Source organism: Cricetulus griseus, chromosome 2 (assembly GCF_003668045.3).
Source record: "Cricetulus griseus strain 17A/GY chromosome 2, alternate assembly CriGri-PICRH-1.0, whole genome shotgun sequence".
In the NCBI taxonomy this organism is placed as follows: Eukaryota; Metazoa; Chordata; class Mammalia; order Rodentia; family Cricetidae; genus Cricetulus; species Cricetulus griseus.
In genome coordinates, this window is record NC_048595.1 from 251,835,398 (window position 1) to 251,863,196 (window position 27,799).

At 39.5% G+C, this 27,799-nt stretch overlaps 1 protein-coding gene across 1 annotated transcript; it reads right to left on the reverse strand.

Moving 5' to 3' along the window:
* Positions 1-609: 609 nt before the first annotated feature.
* Smpdl3a (sphingomyelin phosphodiesterase acid like 3A) lies at positions 610-27,321 on the reverse strand. Its single transcript, XM_027398442.2, has 9 exons — positions 27,219-27,321; positions 21,576-21,789; positions 20,231-20,375; positions 17,777-17,873; positions 14,770-14,939; positions 14,244-14,424; positions 12,099-12,223; positions 9,783-10,099; positions 610-814 (listed from the first exon to the last, which is right to left on the reverse strand). Exons 1-9 carry the CDS (start codon positions 27,319-27,321, stop codon positions 610-612), a joined length of 1,557 nt encoding a protein of 518 aa, XP_027254243.2.
* Positions 27,322-27,799: the final 478 nt, after the last annotated feature.

Here is a 27,799-nt window from a genome sequence, read left to right on the forward strand (position 1 = left end):
CCTTGTGTACATATACACATATGAATAAAAAGCAATGTCTTAATAAAATAAAACAAAATCCTCAATTAAAGATATTAAAGATCAGGAACTCAAAGTTTCCAAAAGTTTGAGCAAAATTGACATATCAATCAACACAACCTTTCCCCTCTGTAATAATTTGTTTTTCTACTTATAGATGCATGTTCTCTTTTGTTTCAATTACCTTTGAACTCTCATCCATATAGTAGGATTGAAGACAACGCTTTTCCATAAAAGAGTTGTTGAGCATAAAGATAACTTAAAAAGTGGAACCTCTAGCTTACTATTCGATAGCCTACGAGCCCTAAATGAAAAAGACGGATGGAATCTTAAATGTGCTTCTTCACTCAGAGGGTTTTCTTTTTGCTCTCAATGCATCGAGACTCCAACTGAAAGCTCAGGGCTCTTTCTAAGCGTATGCACTGCAATATAAATTATCAACAAATGTGGCTTTGAGTTTTTAGACTCATTTATTTTATTTCCAAAATGATTTTTAGATACAAATACCCCAGCGTAGCTGCTACCAACTCTTCCCACATTCGGCATAATTAGAATCCACAGAGGTTTCAGCTAAAGGTTCTAGAGAGATTGTCAATGGGTGATTAATGAATTATCGGGTGAATAGAAGCGGCCTCGGCTTGTTGCTGCGGTGCTTTGACGCCCCTTGGCAGCAATTTGAGAACTTAACAGGAAAGAAGACAAATGAGCTCTGTAGCAAACACTGCTCTGAACATTGTCCCCAGCCCCGTTCCACCGTGTCCACGGAGACGTGAGAGTGAATGCTTCCGAGCCACCTCTGCAAGGGGACGTGGTAAGTGCCAGACAGGTTCTTCCACGTTGATCAATGAACAGTGAAATCTGCCAGAAAGGCTAATCAGAAAATGTGGTTTTCTTCTGTGCTGTGCAGCCATCTCCATGCTGACATAATTACATTGTTTCAGGAAAAAGCAACCATCTCAGTAACTTTTGACTGTTCTTCCGAAATATTTAATACCTAAGTGGACTTCTTTGTGATATCCCTGCCATGGCTTCCATTAACCATTTAACAGGAAATGAGATCTACTGTAATGAATGGAAAAAATACATTAACTATTAGCATGAGCATTCATTATACATAACTGTGCGAAACTGCCAGTGTTTCCTTAAGCTGAACACACACACACACACACACACACACAAATGCACATGCAAGCACACAAACGTATGCTTGCTCACCATGCACAGGTCTATTCTGGTTAACTGCACCAGAACAGGAAAATATGTCTGCTTCACTTATTTCTGAGCTTCAATACAGGATCCGGGACTTGAAAAGAACTAAAGGGTTATTTGTGGCAAGATTGAGCCATAAGATGGTGCTTGTGGCTTTATTCAGGAATGAGATGTGAGATTTTGTTTCCTTTCAGCCTCCACTTTTCAGTCTCTTAGTAATATTTAAAACAATCTGTAACTTTTCTATTTTTTCACTGCAGAAACAGTGTATTTTTAAGTCAGCAATAACAGGTTTCATTATGACAATTTCATAGGTATATGTATTGGTTATTTTTCTGTTGCTGTGATAAAACAACATGACCAAGGCAACTTACAGAAAACAAAATGAATTTGAACTTATGGTTCCAGAAGGCTAAGATTTCATCATGACTGTGCCTCAAGTCCTATTAGTAACATTAAATGACAGAGCAACTTGATTGACAAAGAACAGACTGTCATGTTGTGCCTGCTGTAAAATAAAAGTCCCCATCAACTCAGTGAACATAGGTCAAAATATTTTAAGTTAAATAAGATTTAAATGTTTGATGATTTGGAAGACAGTGGACTTTTTTGTTTTTTGTTTTTGTTTTTGTTTTTTGTTTTTGTTTTTTGAGACAGGGTTTCTCTGTGTAGCTTTGGAGCCTATCCTGGCACTCGCTCTGGAGACTAGGCTGGCCTCAAACTCACAGAGATCTGCCTGCCTCTGCCTCCTGAGTGCTGGGATTAAAGGCATGCACCAACAACGCTGGGATGACATTTTTAATTAGTGAACTGAAAGTGAGCATTGAATTTATTAACAGACCACTCTTGTGTTACTGCTACAATTATTCATGCTGGTGTTCTGGATACTTAAACCTAAGCTAGATATCATGGGTCCTACTGGAATTGTGATTAAGAAGCAAAGTGAAAATTTTCCCTTCAGAAAAGTTAATGAATCAGTAAGAAAACAAAGTTGATTTTTATGATTGGAAAAAAAAAAGGCCTGTTATAATAGGGAATCATGATAGCAGGTCGATGGCATGGTGGCAGGAATAGCTGAGAGCTCACAGTTTGAACAACAAGCAAGACATTGAGAACACTAGTAGGAAATGGCATGAGTCTTTTAACTCTCACAGTCCACTTCTACTGATACACTTCTTCTATCAAGGTCTCATCTCCTAAGCCCCTTGAACAGCGCCACCAACTGGAATCAATTATTCAAACACCTGAGCCTATGGGGGACTTTCTCATTCAAACCACCACAAAATAGGTCAATGTACTTGTTCTTATTCATTCCCATCCCTTGGTACATTCTTTCAGCCTCCTAACTAACCCCTATGGCTGGCCTCATTTCTCCCCCAAAGAGTACCCCTTGGGCTTTTATGTCACATGTATTTTCTATTTTTTCCTCTTCTCATCCCAGAATATTTATCAGTGTCATAGTTCTCTTTCTCCTTTCAACAAACACACATGTGAATATACACACAGATTTAAATCTAGAGATCATACATGAGTTAAATGTGTGGCTTTGGTTTTGCTGAGTTGCTTTATTTCACTTAAACATAATAATCTCCAATTGCATCTATTTCTTTGTAACAGCCATTATTTCATCTACCTTCTAAGTCTGAATAAAATTCCATTGTGTCCATGAACTATGTTTTCTTTCTTTATTTGTATGGACATATAGGTTGCTCAGTTTCCAGGCTACCATGAACCATGTAGTCATAAATGTGGATTTGCAATTATCTCTGAAGTATATTGACTTAGAATTCTTTGGATCTATACCTAGGAAAATTAAAGCTACTTCAGTTTTTAATTTTTGAAGAACATCCATACTGACTTCCATAGTAGTCACAATACATTCTCAACAATAGTGAAGGAAGGTGTCTTGTCCTTTATATCCTTACTGGCATTTGTGTCATTTTTTTCTTGACAATAGCCATTCTAACTAGAGTTGGGTGCAATCTCAAAGAAGATTTAATTATGTTTCCTTGATGGCTAATAATGTTAGACACCTTCTAAAATATACACTGGCCTCTGTTTCTTTGGGGGGAACTGTATGTTCAGGTCATTCACACACATTGAGTTTCATTAGAGTTGCTTCCAGAAGCATTGAAGGGTTCTTTACAGGACCATGAGCATCCTAACACTGGCTACATCACTGAGGAAAATACCCCTCCCTGCCCCTGAAAATACTAACTGCATGGGAATTCCAAGAAAAGGCAGAATCTTGTGAGCTTCTCCCTTCTCCATCACTGGATGTTAGTGGGTCCAATTCTGTTCACACCCAGATGCTGTGAGTCTGCAAGTAGAATGGTTATGTTATGCATAAAAGTTGGGATTTGCAATCTACCAGGAGATCCAGCAATTCCACTCCTAGGCATATACCCAAAAGAAGCACATTCATACAACAAGGACATCTGCTCAACAGTGTTCATAGCAGCATTATTTGTAATAGCCAGAAACTGGAAGCAACCTAGATGCCCCTCAACTGAGGAATAGATGGAGAAAATGTGGTACATTTACACAATGGAGTACTACTCAGTGGAAAGAAAACAATGGAATCTTAAAATTTGCAGGCAAATGGATGGAACTAGAAGAAACCATCCTGAGTGAGGTAACCCAGTCACAAAAAGACAAAAAAAATAGTATGTACTCACTCATATATGGATTATAGATCTAAAGCAAAGAAGTAGCAGCCTACAATCCACACCTCCAGAGAAGCTAGGAAAGAAGGAGGACCTAAGAGAGACACACACGGTCCCCCAGAGAAGGGGAAAGGGACAAGATCTCCTAAGCTAATGGGGACCATGGGGGGAGGAGTTAGAAGGAAGATAAGGGGAGAAGGGGAGGGAAGAGGAGGACAAAAGGGAGCAGGAAGATTGACTCATCTCTAGGGTGGAGAACTCACCAAGAGACGCTTTGCTCAAATAAAGCTATTCATTTACTTTTTCAATTAGGCTTGATCTGACTTATTGCATCGGCAGAGAAACCTATTATCATGTTACAGAAAACATATTACCCAGGACTTGGGAGACAGAGACTTACATATTTGTGAGTTCAAGACCACAGTCTAAACAGGAAATTTCACACCAACCAGAGCAATATAGTTAAACCCTGTCTCAAAACAAAACAAAACAAAACAGAAATACAATAAAGGTTACATAAGGGTAAAGGGTGGAGCCTGATTCTGATGCATGGCTTTTTAGTGGAACCCATAGCCCAGCTTATATGACCCAAGGATCTAAGATACCAGATATGCAGGTTCATCAAAGATCAACCCGAGACAGTAGCTCCTGGTTCATAAGTTACATCAGTTAAACATGAAAGACTCAGAATTCCGTGGGAGTAATCACAGTAGAAGAAGGCTTCATTGCTGTCAAGTATTATTAAAGAACAGTGAAACCTGATAGAAAATGAAAAATTAAAGTGAGAGGGAATTGACTCCAAAGGGGAAAAAAGTCACTGAATTTCCTTTGTTTAGAAATTTTATAGGGCAATGGCAGAAACTAGACAAAGGTTGAGGTAATCTCTATTGACGTTGTCGGTTCATTCTCTGGGCAATCAAGGACTGAGTCAACGGAGGTCGTCCTTACTCTGCATTTCCCTGGTCCATCCAGGGATCTGTTCATGTGCTACCCACCCCATTAGGTGGTTGAGGCCTCTCTGTGTACATCCTTATTAGCAATTGCCTTCGACTGTCCGCTAGCTGTTAGTAGTCATATGACTGGCATTCCCTACCTTCTGACCTGGCAGGTGTCTCGAGAGCAATGAATTATACTAACCTCTAATTTATCTCACATTTACATGACAGCTTATAGCTTTACCAAGCAGAGGATTAACTCTACCACAGCCACCAGGATACAACCATAATGTTTCTTGGTTATTTTATATTTAGTTTTCTGTCCACATGGTAGTTTGGGGGTCTCTTTCTTGAAGCACGTGCATATAGCAGGCATTCTTTGGTAACTATCCAGCTCCCAAATCATGATACAGAGACTTAATAATAATTATGAATGATGGGCCTTATCTTATGCTTGCCCCACAGCTTTATAACTTAAATTAGCCTATTTCTCTTCATCTATGTTTTGCCTCAGGGCTTTTTACCTTCCTTTTATTGCAGCTGCATGGCTGGCTAGCCCCAAGCATCTCCCCCACTTTCTCCCTCATTCTCTCCTTCTCTCCTCTAGATTCTTCCTCATTCTTATTCTCTCTGCCCACAAGTCCTGCCTATTCCTCTATTGCCTAGCCATTGGTCATTCAGCCTTTTATTAGACCAATTAGGTGCTTTAGGCAGACAAAGCAACATTAAATAAATGCACTATAAACAAATGTAACACATCTTTGCCTAGTTAAAGTAACATTTCACAGAAGGTACAGGCTTGCTAGATGCTATTCTTACTTACAATTCAGTCTTATAAATAGCTGTATCAGAGTCAAGGATATATGAAAAGACAATTGAGCCTCAATGATTTGGGAGAGCCAGCTGGCCTGCCTTCAGCAGCCCAGAGTCTTGTACCTTCTCTTAGATTCCTAAATTGACTGTCTCACGCTCACCTGCATGTCTTTTTATTCATCTTTTCCCATGCTCTGGACTCTGTAGTTTAATCTTTAATCTTTCAACTCCAGTGTCTGACCTCACCAAAACAAATGTGAGCAACTTTCAGTTACTAACAGTGGGCCCTTTCCCCTTACTGCCTGCCTCATTTCTCCTGGAAGAGCGTCCTTATAAGAGAAAGAACCACGACTCACTCATCCTTACTGTCTCTCTGTTTCTGCCCCACCCCCAACCACCACATACATCAAAGGAAAGATTGTACTATGGGACAGAAAGTAAGGAAGAGTTTCCTTATCAGAAACCCTAAATCAATCTTTCAGGTACATGGACCTTGGACTACCAACCTCCAAGAGCTGTTAGAAAATAAATTTGTTTTGTACACAACCCAGACACCAGGTCTGCATATTTTATTGTGTCAGCTGGGAGGACTAAAATGCTATTTGTTAAGCACTCTGCTACATAATAAAGATACAGACTGAGTAAAACAGGCTTTTTCTCTATTGATTAATGGGAGTGAAGCAAAGAGAGGAAGGAAGGTATGATCAATGATACTAACAAAGCCGAGGAAAGTAGATACCATGGTAGCCTTGGGGAGGGGAGATTAACACAGGCTGAAAAGTTTGGAAATGTTTGACAACAGAGGCAATTTATAATGTTGAGTCTTTTAGGAAACAGTTTAGGAGAGAAAGAAAGAAATAGAGTAGATTTTAATTAAGATAGAAAAAATGTAAGTGAAGATGAGGATGCGGGTAATGGCATTTGTATTTAGAAAGTAAAAAAGCAGTCCATTCAAATTAGAACATGGGTGCTAATGAGAGCCACAGGAAGGTACTGAGGCAGAGAAAGGCTATGGAAATCAATCAGTCAGCCCCATCAGTTCCAAGTCTTGCAAGAAAGTCCCCAGAACTACATGACAAATGGCAAGGACATCCATAGACATTTTCCTAAATCAGTTGTTCAACATAAGGAGATAAAACCTTCAAAAGGGGGTGCATTGTGAATAGATTGGGATACAGGAAGATTTGAGTTGTTACAATAAAATATAAAGTTTAATATAGATTTAAATTTTTTCCAAGAACAAATGCATATTATACAAAAGTCCATCCCATTCATAAGCTGCTGAGTCACAGTTCATTCAATGAGAATATTTTGTAAGTAGAATCAATAGGCCTGTCTGAGAAAATAGAAGTTATAGCGTGAATAAAGTCAATGTCTTTTCATTAGCTTTTCCAGTGTTCTCTAGAGTGGTTTACTAACATTTGCTTACAGACATAGTTGCTCCATTGGAAAGATATTTAAGTATAAGATTCTATTTGAGGGATCCACTCTTAGCAAAAGAATAGATGGCTCATCAATAGTTAAATCAACACTATTTATTATCCCTCACTTAGATGCCTCACAGTGGTTTGTCTAGGATGGTTTCCATTAGAACAGTACCAGCAGAGAAGTGGGTAGAGGATACATTTCTATTAAGTTACAAACAAATGTAAAGTCTCAGAGAAATAATCTTATTCACAAAACCAGTCAGAGATGATTTGGTTTCTTTCTTTTCCATGATAAAATATGTGATAAAATACCATAACCAAGCTTACTTATAGAAGAAATTTTTATTTGGGTTTACAGTTCTAGAGGATACAGTCCCCCAGGAAAGTGGCAGGCTGGAGCAGAAACTGAGAGCTCACATCCTGAACCACAAGTATGAAACAGAGAAAAAACACATTGGAGATGGCATGAGTCTTTGAACATCTCAGTCACCTCCAGTGGTCTACTTCCCCCCAAAAGGCAACACCTCCTAAACCTTCCCAAACAGCACCACCAACTGTGACCAAATGTTCAAACACATGAGCCTATGGGGAGACAGTCTCATTCAAGGACCTATATATGGGGACAAATATTTAATGAACTAGAGGGATTCTTGGGTTTGATAAGCTTGCTGTAACACACAATAATGGTCTTCATTTGTTGTTCTGTTCATCATATCTTGCCACCAGCTTTCGCTTCTTTAGTAAGCCCAACTACCTTCTCAGATTCGATGTCACTGAATATTTAACTATGCAAAGATGTGTTGCATTTGTTTATGTTGCAGAATAGTTGTTTAACTATGTAAAGATGTGTTGCTGTTTTACCTTGCCTAAGGCACCTGACTGGTCTAATAAAAAGCTGAATGACCAATAGTAAGGGAGGAAGTATAGCCATGACTTCTGCACAGGGAGAGTAAGTAAGATGAGGAATTTAGGTTTGGGGGAAGAAAGAAAAAATGATGCCAGGGAGACACCAGAGGCCAGCCAACAAGACACTGAGGAATCAGGAGTAGGACATACAGAATGAAAGAAAGGTAAAAAGGACCAGAGACCAAATGTAAATGAATAGAAACAGTAAATTAAGTTAAAAGAGCTAGTGGGACAAGCCTAAGCTAAGGCTGAGCATTCATAATTAAAAAGTCTCCGTGTCTTTATTTGGGAGCTGGTTTGCAGCCCAAAGAAAATGCCAATCACAACTGGATGTTCAGACTCTGTGTACTTGTCTTCTACATACAGAGTGGCAACGAATCTACTTCCAAAATATACCAGGAACTAGTTACCACCACCTCAGCCCAGAGACAGCCTCCTCTTAGCTATAGTGTTTTAATTTTCCCAGTGTCTCTGTACCCTCACCATAAATCAATCTCCAAAGAAACCACCCACTCATCTTTAACAGCTAGACTTCTATATCCACACTAAAGTGAGTATGAGATTATATTTATGGTTTGCAGGTTTGGCTTCATCGTCCGTTTTACATAATGATGCTCTTTGAACTTTAAGTATATCTTTTAGTATGTATTTTTGAGAGCTTACTTTTAAGTATAACTCTAGAATCAAATTACCAAGTATTAAAGAATTATACCTTCAACTTGGCATTGGAAACTGAGCCATGCAGTGACTCACAGTGATTCAGTTCTCTGAGAACATGGTCATTGCCTTTTCCATCATAACTTTACCAGATGGAATTAGCAATTCTCACTATTAGCAAGCCTCAGATTTTACTCAGAAAGGAGGTCCAGAGTCATCTGTACTCTCTACACTGGAGCCCACTGAAGTTAGACCTTTATGCTTTTGGCAAAACCCACATTACTAAAATGAGTCATCTAAAGAATACCTGACAGTTTTCAACTGCCAGTGGTTTATCTTGGATGTAATATACCATCATGGAGGACCAACTGTAATGAATTTGCAGTAAGTACCCCATATGTGATTCTCATTCCTACAGATCAGTAGTACGAGAATCCAGAAGGAAGAAAGCTGGTTAGAACATGCCCATGATGGTCTAAAGACTCAGAGATTGCCCTAAGGAGAACTTGGTGCTTTCCCCAGAGTAGACAGAACATACCAAAAATGCTAGTCTCCATTTAAACATGTGGTAAAACCATCTGAAGTAGGGTTTACACATGAGGCTCTAGCAAGAGGGAATTAGAAGACTGAAAATTATCACACTAAAAGTACAGGAGGCATTAAAAGTACCAGCAGGCTTGGTAGCTTATGACTATAATCCCAGTCCTTGAAAGACTGAGGCAAGTGGATCACTGTTGAATTCCAGGCCAAACTACCCAGTGAGTTCCCATGCAGACTGAGCTACAGCATGAGAGTGTGTCTCAAATACCAAAAAATAAAATAAAAATAAAAATAAAGCAAACACAACTCCATAACGTCTATAGAGAATTTACCTGCTTTATTGCACAATGACAATTTTTACAAGGGTATAAGTTAGGTATCATTGTATAGAATTGGAAGATGTGGTATTTATGTCCACATGTCCCTTACTAATGAACAATGTTCATGTATTCAACATGTAAAAGTCTCTAATATTACTGATGTCAGTAACTGAGATTCACAAATAAGAAAGTGCAGAGTTACTCTTCTGACCCACTTAGTACTTCACAAACTCATTGCCCAAACACGGTGATGTGATTTTTTTTTTCTATGTATAGGACTGGAATACTTACTCGTGGCTGTGCTTCATAAAATGCTGTTTCAGGCAATCATCATAGGAAATGCTATCAAGATTCATAATTGCACAAATCTGTAAGGTTTTGCACTTCTGATCACAAGTTACACTGCTGTCATAACTCACAAAAAAATAATGGTAGTATTTCAAGAACTGTTTGCTGTCTATGGTAGCAAATTGTTTAGCCAATCCATGTAAGCTCCTTGGCTGTAGATCTGCAATGCCATAGGTCTGAGTCAGTATGTACTCCAGTGTCCAGTTGGATTCTCCTTTTAAATTTGCTTCTGTTAAGTTCAAATAATACTGCAACATGTCCTATATTAAAGACAGTAACAAACCCAGTTCAGAGTGGTTTAAAAATATAGCCCAAATACATTTCTGTAAGAACTTCACTTCATCTGGGCAATGATGGCACATGTCTGTAATGCCAACATTTGGGAGGCAGAAGCAGGTGGAGCTCTATAAGTTCCAGGCCAGCCTGGTCTACTGGACAGCCAGGGCTACACAAAGAGAAACCCTGAGAAACCCTGTCTCAAAAAACAAACAAACAAAAACAAAACACAACACCCCCCAAAAACATATACATACAAAATGATCTCAATACCAAAAACCTGTATCACTTTAAATTTTTTTAAAAATAATGAAAAGAATATAATAGTGTATCATCCAGATATAAAGTGAGATGCAAAAGATAAAGCATCTTAAATTCTTACAGCTTAGAGATGAACACTAGCAGCTGACAGAAATCAGCTGGGTGTTGGAAGCAGCTGAGCCAGCCCATGAACTCTGCCTGAGCTTCCCACACAGACTGAGATGTCAGTTTGGTAGTTTGAAACTATGATGTGTGCATTTTTCTGGGATTAATGGCGTGCATCATCACTAGAAAGAGAGATGGTCAGCACTTTCATATCAAATTGTGCTGAAGAGCCACAAATGTGCACCAGAGAATTACTGAGACAAAAAATAAATATTCAACTGGAGTTTCTCCTTGAAAAATTAAGCTTTCACAAACCTTTTACTGAGCACTCAGTGTGAGTGTTTATTATTCTAAATGCTTCATATATATTTCTTTTCATGGAAGCATCTTAGGAACTCATGATCTAGTCATGTTTGTGTCTGTAGGGCACACTTAGGTATGTACAGTATATGTTTATGCATTTTCTGTTTGTGAATGTGTGTGCATACATTCAAGTACTGTGGAGGCCAGAGGTCAACATGAGTGGCTTTCTCAATTGCTCTCCATCTTATTTCTTCTGAGACAGGGGCTCTTCATTGAACCTGGAGATCTGTCAGCTAGAATGGATGGTACCAAGCTCCAGGGATCCTCTACTCTCCACACCACTGCACAGGGGATACATATGTGCAGAGCCATGCCTGGCATTCTGTGACTACTGGGTTCCTGAACTTAGGGCCTTATGGCTACACAGCAAGCCCTTTACCAATAGAGCGATCTCCTGAGACCCCACAGTCATATCTTTTTGTTTGTTTTTTGTTTGTTTGTTTGTTTTTCGAGACAGGGTTTCTCTGTGTAGCTTTGGGGCCTGTCCTGGCACTCACTCTGTAGACCAGGCTGGCCTTGAACTCACAGAGATCTGCCTGCCTCTGCCTCCCAAGTGCTGGGATTAAAGGTGTGCACCACCAACGCCCAGCTCCCCACAGTCATATCTTAATTCCCATTTTAAAGAACAAATTAGAACACAGGAGAGCTTGGAAAACAGCTGAAGACAGAGCATAGTTAGGGAGCCTAAATTTTTCCAAATAATTGTGTCTGGAAGAAGAGTAATTAATATTTTTTTCTTAGGGAGGACAATAGTATATATCAAAGTACACAAATAAGGCTACATCCTGAAAAACGTGACAAGATCAGGGCTTGGGATGTAGCTCAATTGTTAAAGTACCTGCCTGCCTGCCTCACACACAAGTTCCCAGCACCCTAAACTCAGTCCCCAGAACCCCATAAACCTGGGTATGGAGGCAAACACTTGGAATCCCAGCTCTTGGCAGATTGAGGCAATAGGACCAGAAGTCTCTAGAATACAGCACATTTAGGCCAGCTTGCGCTACATGAGAACTAGTCTTAAAACAAACATATAAAAAAGGAAGCCCGTAGAAAGATGGTAACCACAAGCAAACCTCACCTACCCACCCACAGGGATGACAGCAGACATACATCTTTAAATAAGGACACCATGAGATACCAACATCAAGTGCATCTCTCCTGGCTTTCTGAGAAACACTCTTACTAAATGAATAAAAACTTCAAAGACATATATAAATGTTTACATGTGGGGTCAACCAAACTACTCCAACTTACCAGCAATGCATAATCATCAGGTTTGTACTGAAATAGTCGGACACCAGGATTGTTTGTCTCTTTTTGTAAAACTCCTTTCACTGGTGTAACAGCAGGTGCCACAAATGCAGAATTTATTGGACTTCCTGGACCAAAAAAAAAAAAAAGTCAGGTATATATTATAACACTTTAATTTAACCTTAAAAATATGAATAGAGGCTGGGCATTGGTGGCGCACACCTTTAATCCCAGCACTTAGGAGGCAGAAGCAGAGGATCTCTGTGAGTTCAAGACCAGCCTGGTCTACAAGAGCTAGTTCCAGGACAACAGCCTCCAAAGCCACAGAGAAACCCTGTCTCAAAACCTATATATATATATATATATATATATATATATATTATATATATATGAATAGATTAAGTTAAGAGATTAATAGACAAATATTATACAGTCATTGATTAATTCTCCAATTGTAATTACCTCAAAGCAATTAGTGTTGCTTTTGAGAAAATAAGGGTGTTTAATACAAAAACCAAAGGGCTATTACTGATTTTGCTAAACAGATTAATGTCATTATGGTTTTATAAATTACCTATATTTTCTAACAATGAATATAGAACTACATGGAACTATAACTGACTTTATGTTTCAAAGTCACTTTTAAACACTTCAGATAAGTACATCGCAGATAGATGACAAATAGATGAAAAGTAGGTTATAGATTAGATAGATGATAGATAGAAGATAAATGACATAAGATGATTGATATAGACATAAATGATAGAAGACAGATAAATGATAGATTTTAGATAAATGATTGATAGCTAAATAGATGATAGTGATGACAAAGAAATAATAGAGAATGGATAGATGATAAATAAATACAACAAGATCTTGATCCATATTCAATATAATAAATGATGAGTAAACATGGATTTGTTAATCATATTCTCAACCTTTATATATATTTGAAAAATTTTCACAAAAAACAAGTTTACCATAACTTACACACACACACACACACACACACACACACACACACACACACACACACGTACGTGTGTTCACACAAAATAAGACAACAAAACTGCCCCCCCCTTTTTTTACTGTGCCTAATGTAAAGTTTCAAAAATTATACAATAATTTGATTGGCACAGACCTTTAATAATTCCAGTATTCGGGAGACAGAGGCAGGAAGACACAAGTTTGAGGCCAGCCTGGTTTATATAGTGAGTTCCAGGCCAGTCAGAGCAAACAGTGACATTCTGTTTCAAAAAAAAAAAAAAGGAAAAAATCAAAATATTAACATATTTTATACATGTCTATTATAAGATCCAGCACTGGGGTAAACAGAAGCAGGCAGATCTTTATTGGTTTGAGGACAGCCTGGTCTACATAGTGAGTTCCAGGACAGCCAGAACTCCATAATTAATCAATCAATCATCAATCTCTCTCTCTCTCTCTCTCTCTCTCTCTCTCTCTCTCTCTCTCTCTCCCTATTTGTCTCTCTGTCTCTCTGAAAGAAATGGCATATTATGATCTAAAAGAATCAAACTTTAAAGTAGTCATTGTTATAATTTGTTCTAGATGAGCAACAAACATTTCAAAAATATTGTCAAAATATTGAAAAAACACAATTTGTTTTCCTTTTGTCTATATAAAACCAAATTCTTACTGTTTCTTGCTATAACTTCTCCTACTTTTCATTTCCTTTATTGTGACAAGAACAATTAAGAATGTGCTGAATATTTTAAGGCATTCTGTGAGTTGTGATCTGTACTTTAAAATTCTGAGAGAAAATAAAAGTCTTAGAAAGAGAAATTTGAGTCTAGCATATAAACAACAAACAGTATTATTACTTCTCCAAACTGAGTGTCTAACAGAAACTTGGAGTGAGCTAAGAGTTTCGGAGGCCTCTGTGTGGTTGCCAGACAAGCAATATTGGCCCTGCACAGCTGACCAGAGCTTATGGTGAAGAAATCTAGTCATATGTCTAATCCTATGATTTGTGCACTCAGCATATAACCATTCAAGATAAACAAGAAAAGGCCAAGAACTTCTCTTTTCAACGACGCTTTAAGTGCCCTAAACAGTAAATACAATGGTCAGTCACAGCTGTGCTCCAGCAAGGTAGACTGGGACAGGCATACAGGTCCCATTCATTACCTTGTCTATCAGAAAGAACCATAAGGCTGTCTCTGTGGGTGTGGCCGTAGAACTGTCCTGCAATGACAGAGCTGTATTTTCTGAAAATATCAACCAGTTTCTCATTATAATACTGCCTCACTGCTGGGGTATCAGTTGCATAAGGAAGATAGCCCACTGGAACATGTGCTATGATGTACACCTGAAAGGAGAAATACGCACATGGCAGCTTGTTTGCACATTTATCACTACTAAATGACAGCTAGATCCCCATGACTGAACATATATTAACTAAAATTTAGAAAGCAAATATGCTTTCTCTCCTGTTTCTGAGAAGGGAACAAGCTGCAATTATGCAATAATGCATTATGACACATGTCTCATTTATACGGTACTGTTGGATGGTACAAGAATATTGACCTGAGTCAACTTTCTTTTTAAATCTTGAATTTTTAAGACTTTTATTAATTCCTGATTATTCCCCAAGATCAATAAACAAATTAATCCCTCTGTTAGTCCACTGCTAATTCTAGTCTATAGGATCTACCTTCTCCTTATTTTGTAGAGAGCTGTTTAGTGTATTTTCCAGCCATTCGAATTGATTTGCTGGGTCTGTCTTGTTCAGGGTCATGACGTTTGGACCATAGTACAGGTTCGTGTTTAGGCTAATGATCCTCAAGTCTGGATTATTTGCAACTTTCTGGGAATAGAAGCCACCTGTAAACACAAATGCAAAATGAACTTTAGGACCACGAACACACAAACATGCAGATACTGGGCAAGTGAACTCTTAAAGTTAACAATGCCAACTGGCATCCTCACTGGGTAAGAATCTAAGTTAACATTAATGGGTAAAGGTACCATGTGTTAAATCCAATGTGTAAGATTATGAGGGAAGAGCAGTTACAGCCAATACACATGTTTGGGCAGTAGGAAATAAAATTTAATTTTTAAAATATACTAATTTATATTAGAGTAAACCACAACTCATCAATATGCATAGTTGTGGAATTACATGCCAGCTGCCAAGTCTACAACACAGCTCCTGCACCTACATTTCAGGGATCACTTGGAAGACAGGGAAGAAAGGTTGTAAGAGCCAGAGGGTTGGGGAGTTTGCTGTGAGACTGTGTGTCCTAGAAATGTCAGAGAAGCTACACACATGAAGTCTCACCAATATGGCTGCCTGAATATGATCTGAACAAGGACAACACCAGTAGACATGCTAACATGGAAGGGGGAGAAAGCTCACAAGGCATCAACCTCAGACAAAGAAGTACAGGAAACTAAGGAATAAAGAAAATGGGAGAAACAGTCTTCCAAGCAAGAGACACCAACTGGTTATCCAATACCAAATGGTCAGCCCTGGAAGCATCCACACACAAGTAACAGACTGAGAAGGTTGTATTTATGTATTTAGAAAGCTATATCTCAACCTGTCCATCCATCTATTATCTATCTATCCACAAAGAAAAATCATACATGCATTGAAAGAGCAAGAGTAGAGAGATACATGAGAAAACTGGAGGGAGGAAAGGAAAAGGAGAAATTATGCAATCATATTTTAATCTCAAAAAAATAAAAAATAACAATCTATGCACGAGCTCCTAGTTTTAAATAATCATAAGTCCCAGGACTTGAGAGATGCTATAAAATATAAAATCTAAAGAATGGAAAGGCACAGGCCCCTGCTAAATATACCCAGAAAATGAACACATTAGACCCCACATGCTCCAACCCTGAACCATTAGAAACAGACACCATAGGATCTGTCATAATGGAACATTCAGAGTGAGCCCCTCTATTCCTGTGCCTGATTTTTTTTTTGTATTGTGCCCATTCACCAAGCATCTATTTCCTTAGCTTTCAATCATGACTGATCACACACAGCCTGTTTAACTTGCATTTTCACCCCTATAGTCACAACATGTTATGATTTTCCACACAATAATAGTTGTGTGTGTGTGTGTGTGTGTGTGTGTGTGTGTGTGTGTGCTCGAGTGCGTGAGTATGCTGGGCGTGGGGGGTTGCATGTAGAGGCTAGAGTCCAACTTCTCTAGTATCATTCCTCAGATGCTATATACCTTGATTATTAGGACAGGGACCCTCATTGGCCTGGACTTCACCAGGCTAATAAAGAAACACAAAGTCCCAAAGATCTACCTATGTCCACCACCCAGGACATGAAAAAAAATTGACACTTTTCCATATTTACATATTTACAATATACAATAGCAAGGTGTAGACATTCTGCTATAGTTTAGATTTGAAATGTTCCCGAAGACCCTTATGTGTTGAAGGGTTAATTCCAGATAATGGCCTTATTTAGAGGTTATTAAATCACCAGGGGGAATGAGAATCATCTCATTGATGAGCTAAATAGGCTACTGGAGGGAGGGCCTAGTCAACTACAGGCAGTAGAACACAGGGTGAATGTCTTCAAATGTAATAATGTCTTTCATCTGTTCACATGGACTCCTGTTGTGCTCTCTCTCTCTCTCTCTCTCTCTCCTTCCCTCCTTTCTTTCTCCCCTCCCTATCTCTTTTCTCCATCCCTCCCTTTCCCCTTCCTTCCCTCTCTAGCTCTCTCTTACCTCCCTACCTCCTTTGCTGGCTGCCATGAAGTAAGGACCATTCCCATTCCACCATTCCCATCTGCCATGATGTCTTGGGCTCATCAGGGGCCCAAAGCATTGGGGCTAAAAGACCAATGGACCTTTGGAAGCAGAAACTCCAATGAATCTTCATCCCTTCAGCTGTTTATCTCAGGCATTTTATCACAGTGCTGAACACACAGTACTACTCCAAAAGTGAGGAATGGTAAATTAATAAGGAAGGCTCAGACAAAAGATGACATCCAACAGGATAAACATTAAATCTTAACTCTATGGCTGACATCTACTGTACATGGCACTGGGATATCAGCTTCCATTGGGCAGCCCCATGGCCTTCCTGACTGAATGTCACATGCCCTTTCCTGGGATGGCTCTGATTGCATTTACATCTCCCTTAGATGATGTTCCATATTCCTGGCATCTTTAATTTCTGTGGTCCCCACACAGCTTCACTCTGCAGCTTCACATATCATCTTCTCATAGGCTGCCCAAGGAAGGGGAAGAGAGACTACACCCAGGGAAGGGCTTACCATGTACTCTTTATGTTACTTTTCTATACACCTCAAGGCCTGTCTGAAAACCTCAGTTATTCTCACTTTATCAGCTGTTCCCTCATAACATTGTGCTTTTGAGGTAAAATTATCTACTCTTTCTTCTCAATCCATTTTCCAATTAAAAACATACACTTGTATTTATATTCACATTCAAAATTCCGCTTTTTCTTCAAGTGGAACATCTTGATTAAGGATGGGACAGGGAAGCAAAGAGCTCCCTCACAAGGTAAACAGGTTCGAATGTGTCCTAGGGCCACACTGCTGTTTACTGTCTTTCAACAAACTGGGCACAAAGACTATCTAGAATTGGAAGACCCAAACAAATGTTAAAGATGTAAGTCTAAACAAGGAATTAAAAAGGGAAGCAAAACAGTGTTTCACTAACCTTTCCTTAAAGTGCTAATGGCTTCTTCATCCAGCCACGGTTTCCAGAGGTCAGCTACAGCACTGTAGACCTTGCTGGTGGCTATCGGCAGCTGGTCCTGGCCACAAGAAGACAATGGACTTTGAAACTTTAAAGATATTTGGATGAAATAATGGAAATATTGCTTGAGTGCTGACTATGTTCGCCATCTGTAGGCACTACATTTTTAGTCTTTAAGGAACTCATATAGCTGAGCAAAGGTAGGCAAAAGGTGATACACTAACTGTAGGGCATGTTGCCAAGTGCTACCATAGAGGTCGTAGGAGAACAAAACAAGAACATCACGTCAGGCAAGGAGTGAAGGCAGCATTTAAAGTAGGAACTGTGCAACAAATTCAAGTTGGCATTAGATCAAAATAAATGGCCCAGACATAAACACAGCAGTAAAAAAGTGTGTGTTATGTGCAGAGGGAAGCTTGTGCTTAGGGCCAGGGCAGGGCTTAGATGGATGGTGAGATAAAGAAGTGTGTTCCTGAGACAGTGAATGCAGGTTTGAACCTGAACATGCAGGACTGGTGTAGCATGCTGTATGATTAGAGAAAACTTAATGACGTAAAATTTTAATGAAGTCATTTAGAATGTTATTACAAAGCTGCTTAATTCCTTCAAGTGCTTGTGATTTGCACTGACCTTTTTGCGGCAAACTAAGTTGCAACAACATATTGAAAAGAACATGCATTGCAGAGGACTGAGTTTGAGTTTGGTTCCCAGCAGCCATGGTGGTTGGCTTAGACTGCCTCTAACTCCAACCCCAAAGGATATGATGTCTCTGGCCTCTTTGGATATCACATTCATGTGCACATACAAACACACACGCGGGGGGTGGGGGGGGACAGAGAGAGAGAGAGAGAGAGAGAGAGAGAGAGAGAGAGAGAGAGAGAGAGAGAGAGTTAAAAATAAAATCTTTTCCTTTTGGGCTGAGACCTGACTGCCACAGAGAAATGAGCTATAATAGGAAGGGATCTTACCCATGAGGTTGGCAGCACCAGTCTTACCAGTATAGAAGTAAATAGAAACCCTGGTCCACACTGATTACTTGAGCAGTAATGAGAAAGAATTCCTGGGCAAGTAATCTGCTTTTGAAGAGCAGGTGAGGTAGTTGCACATCTATGTGTATGTTTAGAGTTACCCTGTAGGTTTAAAGGCTTTCACTGGAGAAATTCTATTCAAATTTTAGACTAGCACTCTCGCTGCTCTATCGCAGATAGCAGTTTTTAGGGGAACTCGTTCTGAAATCTTCATGTAATACCTGATATCTCTAAAGCTATGAGGTAAGAGTGTGAGGGAGCACAAGGAGTTGGAGGGGGAAGAAGGGAGGATGAAAATGATATAAATACAATACTCATGTAAGAAACAGTCAAAAACATGATTCTACATTAAGAAAAGATTATGTGGGCATGGTGGTGCAAGCCTTTAATCCCAGCATTAGGGAAGTTGAGGCAGAAAGAAAAGAAGTAATCAGAAATACAAAACTAAACAAAAAACAAACAAGCAAACAAACAAAAAAAACACAAGGTAGGAACTGGAAATCAAGTTCAACAGGAGAGTGCATGCTTAGGCTGTGGGAGGAAAGACATGTGAATTACCCAAGACTAAGCAAGGTCTCCGAACAGGGAAAGATAGAACTATAAGTTCTTATAAACAAATCTCTGTACAAATTGGTCTTTTTGTTTTGTTTTGTTTTGTTTTGTTTTCAGACAGTTTCTCTGTATATCCCTGGCTATCCCGGAACTCGCTCTGTAGACCAGGTTGGCCTCAAACTCCACCTGTCTCTGCCTCCAAGTGCTGGGATTAAAGGTGTGCACCACTACTGCCTAGCTTGATTTTTACCTAGCTGTGTGTACCATGTCTGAGATGCACAGGTATCTTAACAAATGACTTCTGTGAGTGACTGGAGTCAGGTCACATCAATCAGTAAATGAATATCCTGAAAAATAATTTTTGTTTTAATCATATCTAAATCAGATAAACTAGATTGGAACATTGACCTTTGGTTATTTTAACAGTCTTTCTACTTATGGCCTCAATAGCAATCTACCTTAAATCAGAATGTGCTGCTCTTCATATGTCTACAGGTTCGGGAAACTGCAAATGCTTGTCGATATTAACCTTGCTTGCTAAGCCTATCATGGAACTGGTAAATAAGTAAGAAAATGTATTGAAAGGACTAGGGAAACTGGAGAAGTTTATAACAACAACAACAAAAATTAAAAATCCACATTCTGTGAAATTTACTTCTAAAATATATTCTTGGCATAATTTTCATGAATTATTTTTTATTCTTTTGAAAACACCTAAAACTTTGATGGTTATCACATGAGTACTTCCTTGACAGCCATTCTTATCCCCTACCCTTGTCATAATTTTTGCACTATTAAAAGGGAAAGAAGTTCTGGAAGTTGAGGTCAGTTTTACCTGTGGCCAATAATCATGATTGCCCAGTGCAGGAAAAACTTGGAGGCTTGGAAAGAGGTTCTGGATGGTCATTGTCATGTTAGTGATCACCTTTATTACAGTGCCTGTTGAGAGTTCAGGTACTGGGACATGAGGTGGGCTATCCCTGAAAAGAAGATAGAAATGTAAAGAATAAATCACTATATTTATGCATTATTGTAGCTATCATTATAGATGTCTACTTTAGAATAACAAGTTAAAATTAAAGAGTCAAAGAGTAGCCAATGGTGATGGCATACCCATAGTCCCAATTAGTCAATAGACTGAAGAAAGGGATGATTGAGCCCAGTAATTTAAAATCAGCTCAAACTACATAACTGAACACAACCACAAAAGGGGTAGGGGAGTGGGGTGAGATAAACACTCTTCATCTACAAACAATCCTACAAAAGGGGAGGAGGTAATACAGAAAATTGTAGCCTATTTTATTGTCTTGCTGAGGATTTATAACACCACAGGATTAGGAAATTGTAGACTGCAGGACCAAAAGCGTAGATCAAATATCTATTTTACCAACAGGTAATTATATAAACATGGGCAAGTTATTTAGAATATCAGTTCTTCATTTCCTTACCTCTCATATGGAAATAATATGATCTAAGGACATACAGATTACTAAGTTGTAGAATAGAAATTAATTAAAATAGAACTCCATACAAAGTTAACACCTTATAAGAATAGCAATATTCCATATTTCAGGAACTAGAAATACAGTCCTCACCACAGTATTTCGACGGATGGACCTAGTTAATTATCCCACCATAATTTTGTGATGCTTCACAAAATCATTACCACAAGTTAACATCCGTTATTATCTTTTGTTATTAATTATTTAACCAAAATTTATTGTCATATTAATCAATAGTACAAGATACTGATGCAAGTGTGTTATTTATGGAATCATCTCTTAATTAACACAAACATATTTATAAAGTATGCCACAGGGAAAAAGACCCACAGTCTAAGATTGTTTTTATCACTAATAATATTGACTAATGTGTCAAGTTTTTTTATGTAACACATTTTACTGAGTTTCAAATATGTATACAGTTTACTTTGGTCCTAGTCACTTCTCATTCCCACTAACTCCTCTTAGATAAACACCCACCTTCCACTCTCTACCAATTTCATGTCCTTCTTTTTCCTTTTTAACTCACTGAGTCCAGTTTGCACTCCCTATATACTCATAAGTGTGGGAGCCAGTCCCACAAACAAACAAACAACTCTTTATGGATTTTATGAAAATAGCACAGTAATGAAGATTAGCACACTGTAGGAAAATACTACATAATTAATATGTACTTACCCTGTCCATATCATGAAAGATGCTTCTTGTCCTGAATTCTTAATAAAATCAAATGCTGACAAAATAAGTTGATATGGAGAGTCACACATAACATCTCCAAAAGGGCCAGGATTGGAGGCATTTGCACCTTTAGATGAAGCACACACCTTGGTGTGATCATCTGTAATGTGGTAAGTAGGGTCCAAATGCAAGTCAGTCACATGCCAAAACTGTCCTGTTGGTTAGAAAAGAAATACTGATAAATTTGTGGTTAGAGTAAGATTGAGACATCTGCTCCCCTTGCCAAAGAAGGAAGCCGTCATAATTTCAGTGTTCTGGAAACTCTCTCCTGTTAGATGAAGAAGCTTCAAATAACAGAAGAACATACAACTTACACATGTGAAACCAATGAGTTCTGAGTTAGCATGACTACTCAACAAAGACTCAAGTAAAGATGACATTACACAAAAAAAATGTTTGGAGCCATCTTTCTGAGAGGCCAATGAGATTATATCATATTGTAACAACATAGCATATCTTCTTGCAGAATTTGAGGTTTGAGAAAAACAGATCAGTTAGAAATATTATCTACAGTACCAAGATTGCACAAGTAGATGGAATACAGAATCTGTAAATGTTTATCTCAGTTTATTTGTATATAATTTCTCTTAGCCTTGTAGAAAAAAACCATAAATCTTTAACAGAAGCCATGTGACAAACATATGACTGCTTAGATACACTTTAAAGCTAACAAATTAGAGATACAACCCTCATACATTTGTACTCAATTTTAACATTGTAGGAAGCAGTTCTTAAAAAACAATTTTCCTAAACAGATTGGGAAAAGCCCAATCTATTTGACAGCAATCCTACTTGGAAATCATATTGAGAAATATTACTTCATTGAAAAATTATTAGAACAAGTCATAGCATCTTTCACTATGAATCTGTGGTATATTCCAGGTGTGGTTTATATGACAGGTATGGTATTAAGAAATTTGTATGTGTTGTATAACTTCATTCTCAAAGGGACTTAGCATTTTGAGTTTATAGTAGAGAAACTAATGCTGGGTATGGCTTGAATGACAAATATCCCCATAGCTCAGGTATGTGAATATTTAGTCCCCAGTTGGTGAAGTTAAGGAACCTTTAAGATGTTAGGCGTGGTAGAGGAAGTGTGTCACATGGGATAGGCTTTGAGAGTTCAGAGCCTCACAAATGCTTCCCATTTGTGGTAAAAATATGATCATTGAGCTTCCTAATCCAGTCCGTGTCATGCCTTCCTATCCTGGAACTATAAACCCAAATAAACACTTCAGGCTAGAAATGGACTTGATAGTGGCATTTTGTCACAGCAACAAAAGTTAACTACACTGACTCAAGTGGGAAATTTGATAAGCATACACAATTTATATGATCCCTCATAAAAGGGACCATATGTTGAAGAGCCCTCAAGTTTCCTTACATATAATTTACATATAAATTCAACAAGTGTGCTGTTTTCTCATATATAATTAGCGTCTTTAACACTTGATATTTGTTCAGCTTTACTAGAAACCTTTAGGACAGAAAAAATAAATTTTGGAATCACAGAAGAGAAAATATTTTCCTTATTTTGTTTTAATTACCATACTTACTTACTGAGTATATTCTCTGCATTCTGTTCAGATGGATTTCCTTAATTGCCCTTCAAAATAGCCTCCCAAATATGCTATAATAACATATTAAGAGTTTTGAAAGCACTCTGATTTCAATTTACATCTGAATATATCAGAAGAAACATAGTAAAACAATACAAGCTTTTTAATCTATACAAAAGTGACAAAACTTAATAAAATCCAATGAGGATAACACAATGAAAACAGTTATGATGATGTTTTGACTGTTTATTTGACAAAATCTAGAATGGCCTGGGAATCTCGATAAAGGATTCTCTACATCAGGTTGAATTGGGTGGGGGAGGGCATGCCTATGAGGAACTCTTGAGTCTTGATGTAGAAAGGCCCAGCCCACAGTGAAGGGGGCTTGTCTCCGGGCATGTGATCCTGGATTGTGTAAGTGTAGTGTGAACTGGGCACAGATAAGCATGCATCATTTATTCTCTGTCTGCTCTTGACTGTAGGTGTGAGCAGCTGCCATGTGTTCCTGCTTTGACTGCCCAGCAACAACGGAGCAATCAGTTGATTATAGTCACAGAAATGAAATTAAAACAACAGTGGGCTTGCTAAGTAGCAAGGAGAAATTATTGGTGGTCAGTTTTTTCCACTGTCATCATAATTTTATAACAAATGTTCACATGTAAGAAATAGAAGACATAAAATCCAGATGGCAGTTGACATAAAATAGTATCCAGGGTCAATTAATCAGTATTTGAAAAGTCAGCCAAGAGTAATTTCTTCCTTTCCACCAAGCAGAAAATGCCCTAAACTTTTTCTTGAGTTCAGATATACTCTACCCCTGCACACAAAGAAAAGTGGCAAATAAATTGTAATTATCATGCAGGTTGTACCTCCATCTCATTTTTGTGTAAACCTGTGTTTATATTATTTGTAGCATGTAAATGTGCAGTAACTACATATAAAACAGAATCGTGTTTGACACCCGAGTCAGACAGCCTGCCTTCTCATGTAAATTCTACACCCAGTAATTCAGTCTGGATGCGTGACCTTGGCCTGCTTCATCTGTCAGATGGGAATGTAATGGTGTGTCCTTTTAAGATAGCAGTAGCAGAAAGCAAATCCTTACAATGCACATGACACTGAGCAAACTACATTTTAGTTTTGCTATCATTATTTTATCAAACCTGCCATCTGAAATTGAATTTCCCCATTTGCACATAACTGTTCAATTTCATCATATTTACGAGCCGGGCGTTGGTGGTGCACGCCTTTAATCCCAGCACTCGAGAGGCAGAGGCAGGAGGATCTCTGGGTTCGAGGCTAGACTGGTCTACAGAGCAAGTTCCAGGACAGGCCCCAAAGCAATACAGAGAAACCCTGCCTTAAGAAACAACAACAACAACAAAAAAGTACTTATGACAAGTTTAGGGCTGTCTCTAGGCTTATATCACTATTGTTCTTTGTAGCAGACAGGGAACTGAAGTGCACAGAGAGTAAACCAAAGTCACATGTCATCAACAAGAGGGCTGAGGCGCTGACTCGGGAATCTCTCCTCAGAAACCACTTGGCTTTTAACCTCTGTATACTGCCTCCCACATACTTAGCCAAATGGGCTGCCTTACACGAAAGTAGATAATGGTAATCTACATAGAAGGTGCAGTGAAGATTAAGGTCAATGAGAACATGAATGGATTAAATTTACACAATCCAAAACTTGAAAGGGATTAGAGTTCCATTTCGGAATCCTCTGACAGAATCCAGTACCCAGTTCACAGAGCTTCAAGAACGGCAATTTGTCTGACAGAGTGAGCCCTTAACAAAGAGTCTTTAATTTATAGCTAATGACATTTAGGCAAAGACAAAAATTCAAGAGTCCTTCCGTATCATGTGACTAGTCAATGAAAGCTGAGCTAGAACCAGTTTCTCCAGATGCTAATGTGCTGGATAGACAAATGAAGGGGTAATAGTTTCACTAAAGGCTGGCTTTAAGTGAGTCGGAAACTCTAGAGGCTATACATGCTAGCTTTAATGAAACTGTAATCTCTCTCTCTCTCTCTCTCTCTCTCTCTCTCTCTCTCTCTCTCTCTCTTTGTGTGTGTGTGTGTGTGTGTGTGTGTGTGTGTGTGTGTGTGTGTGTATGTGTGTGTGTGAAGACCACCAATCTGGCCCGTGACAGTCAATAACACACTCAAATAAAAATCTCCTAAAGTTCAAAGGTCTTTATCGAAATTTCATTCTTATTCTCCAGATAATCTTCTCAGAGATTTCTCAAGATATATGTGCCCCCTCCCCAGTGTCTAGATAGAAAAATGCTCAAATTTTTCAAGAAAAAATTTAAGTCAAAGAAAGTTTAATAATTGGTCCCAGCAAACCCGATGAACTACGACTGTATGGACAATGGTATGTAGTTGCTTAAATAGGTGTTGGTTTACCTATTTATAATGTCAGTTCCTATGTGCTAAATATACCAGCAGTTGACAATCCACTAAATCTCAAAAAAAAAAAAAGGTGCCAAACACATTCAGGTAAACAACACCAGGGTGGTTGTCCTCTGGCCACCCTAACTTGGCATGGAAGAAAATTTGGACTGGGAATTTAAACACAGTTAGGAAAAAAGCAGCAGACAGGCAGACAGACGGGGTGGAAGTTGTGGGGGAGGGCAAGGGAGAAAGAGGAGCTCTCATTGAGTGGAAAGTATGTAAAATAATCTATGCAGTGTGAAACCAGAGTCAACACATCTGATCTTGGACTCCAGTTAGCCTCTCTCCCTTCCTAGGCAGTGAGAGGTGATTCAACCATGTCACCTCCCTTACCAAAACAGGAAGCTAAATGGAGATTGCATGACCCCCTCCCCACCCCCAACAAATTTGCACGAAGGCTTTCAGCAATTGACTTTGCCTGTGGTGCAACCTGAGATGTTTTCAGGTCGAAATCCTGAACAGTCACAAATTTAAATAGCAGAATAAAATATAAGGCAACAGCATACATACACATTCTGTTTTGATTGTTATTTGCCAGAGATGGCAAACCAGCCATAGTTGTGGCTTGTAAAGGCTTGACAACTAAGTTCGGCACACTTCCTGTTCAAGCAATGAGAGAGGATCCCCGCACACCTCCCAAGACATTCCTGAAGTCCTGTGCAGATAGACCAGCAGCTTAGAGAGGGGACCAGGCAGACAGCAGGAGAATTTCAGTCCTGAGAACTGAGGAAAGTCTCAAGGCCAGCTATCTCCCCAAATCAAAGCTAACCCCTTCTCTTAGCAACTCCAACCCAACTAGAGCAATTATTTTTAAAGGGAACTAGGGAAATGGGAGGGGACCTTAATTTTTGAAACCCAGAAGGCATCCTACAATCTTACTAAACAATCGGTCTGGAGAGTGATTCCCAAACTTAAGAGAGATCACAAGTGTTAACTGGCCCGGGCATCCCCACAGGTCTGGATTCAGACATTTTAGAGTGGGGATGAACTTTTACCAAGTTTGGGAGCAACTGCTTGCTGCTGTTTCTGCTGGATATGAGGGAATGGAGGGGACATGGGGTGGAGCAGGCACTGGGCTAAATGTTAAAAAACAGAACTGTCCATCACTCAAGGACTTAAGTGCACCAAGGAATAAAGAAGGGTTCACAAGTTTTATTGTGAGCATGGAAAGGTCGAGCAGCCCGGACACCTGGAGAGGCAGAGAAAGCCTTTGACTTCACTGAACAGAACAGAAGGACGCTTTGTGTACGACCCAGGTGTGGGGACTCTCTCTTCCCCCCTCTGTTCTGGGCACCCTGAGTGACTTAGGGAGTATCCACAGCAATTCTTAGCTGTTTACCCGCGGGACAGCAGCTTTGGCTTTCCTCCCCGGAGCAAAACAACCCAGACCCAGGATGTAAACAAACGCCCAGCAGGCGGCTCAAAGCGCTCGCCCACAGGGTCTGGCCCAGTGACCTTGCTGGGTGGCCTTGGACCCTAGTGGCCAGCGTGGCCGCGTCCTGTGCCCAGCCGCCCACGTATAGTCGCGACTTCGCCGGCCCCTTCCACAGTCATGATCCACTCACCCACAGCTGGAGTGCTACCGGCAGGCGCCAGAGGCACCCCGAGGCCCGGGTGGCGGGGCCAGGCAGCCAGCAGGCAGCAGAGGAAGGTGGCCAGGAACGCCATCGCGAGCAGCGGCCACTGCCCTGGGAGGCTAGGCGAGGGCTAAGGCGCCGCAGGGACCACAGGCCCTGGGGCTGGCGAGGAGGCCAGAGCCGATCCGGGTGTAGACGCCCAGCAGATCACGTGCAAGACAGAGTTCCCCAGAGCTTGAGTTCTCCTGACCTTCTAGGCTCTGGTTTTATTTTAATAAACTTCCTTATTTCGTAGATCAGTGGGAAGGAATGTTCTTGAACCAACCGCATACACGTTGTCTTCCCTGAACCCCAGGAACGCCTACCTGACCGGGACAGGTGCGGTGCGGAGAGGGGCGGGGAAACCCTGGCGTGTGGTTAAGGCATTTGAATAGCATAATTGGTTTGGATTTCTCAGTATCTGCACTACTGGGGACTGAGAATAGAAATGCAAATTCTGATGGATCTGAGGAATCAACTCTGGCTGGCTCTGATGAATCAACACTCCAGGAATGGAACCTAGCAGTGGG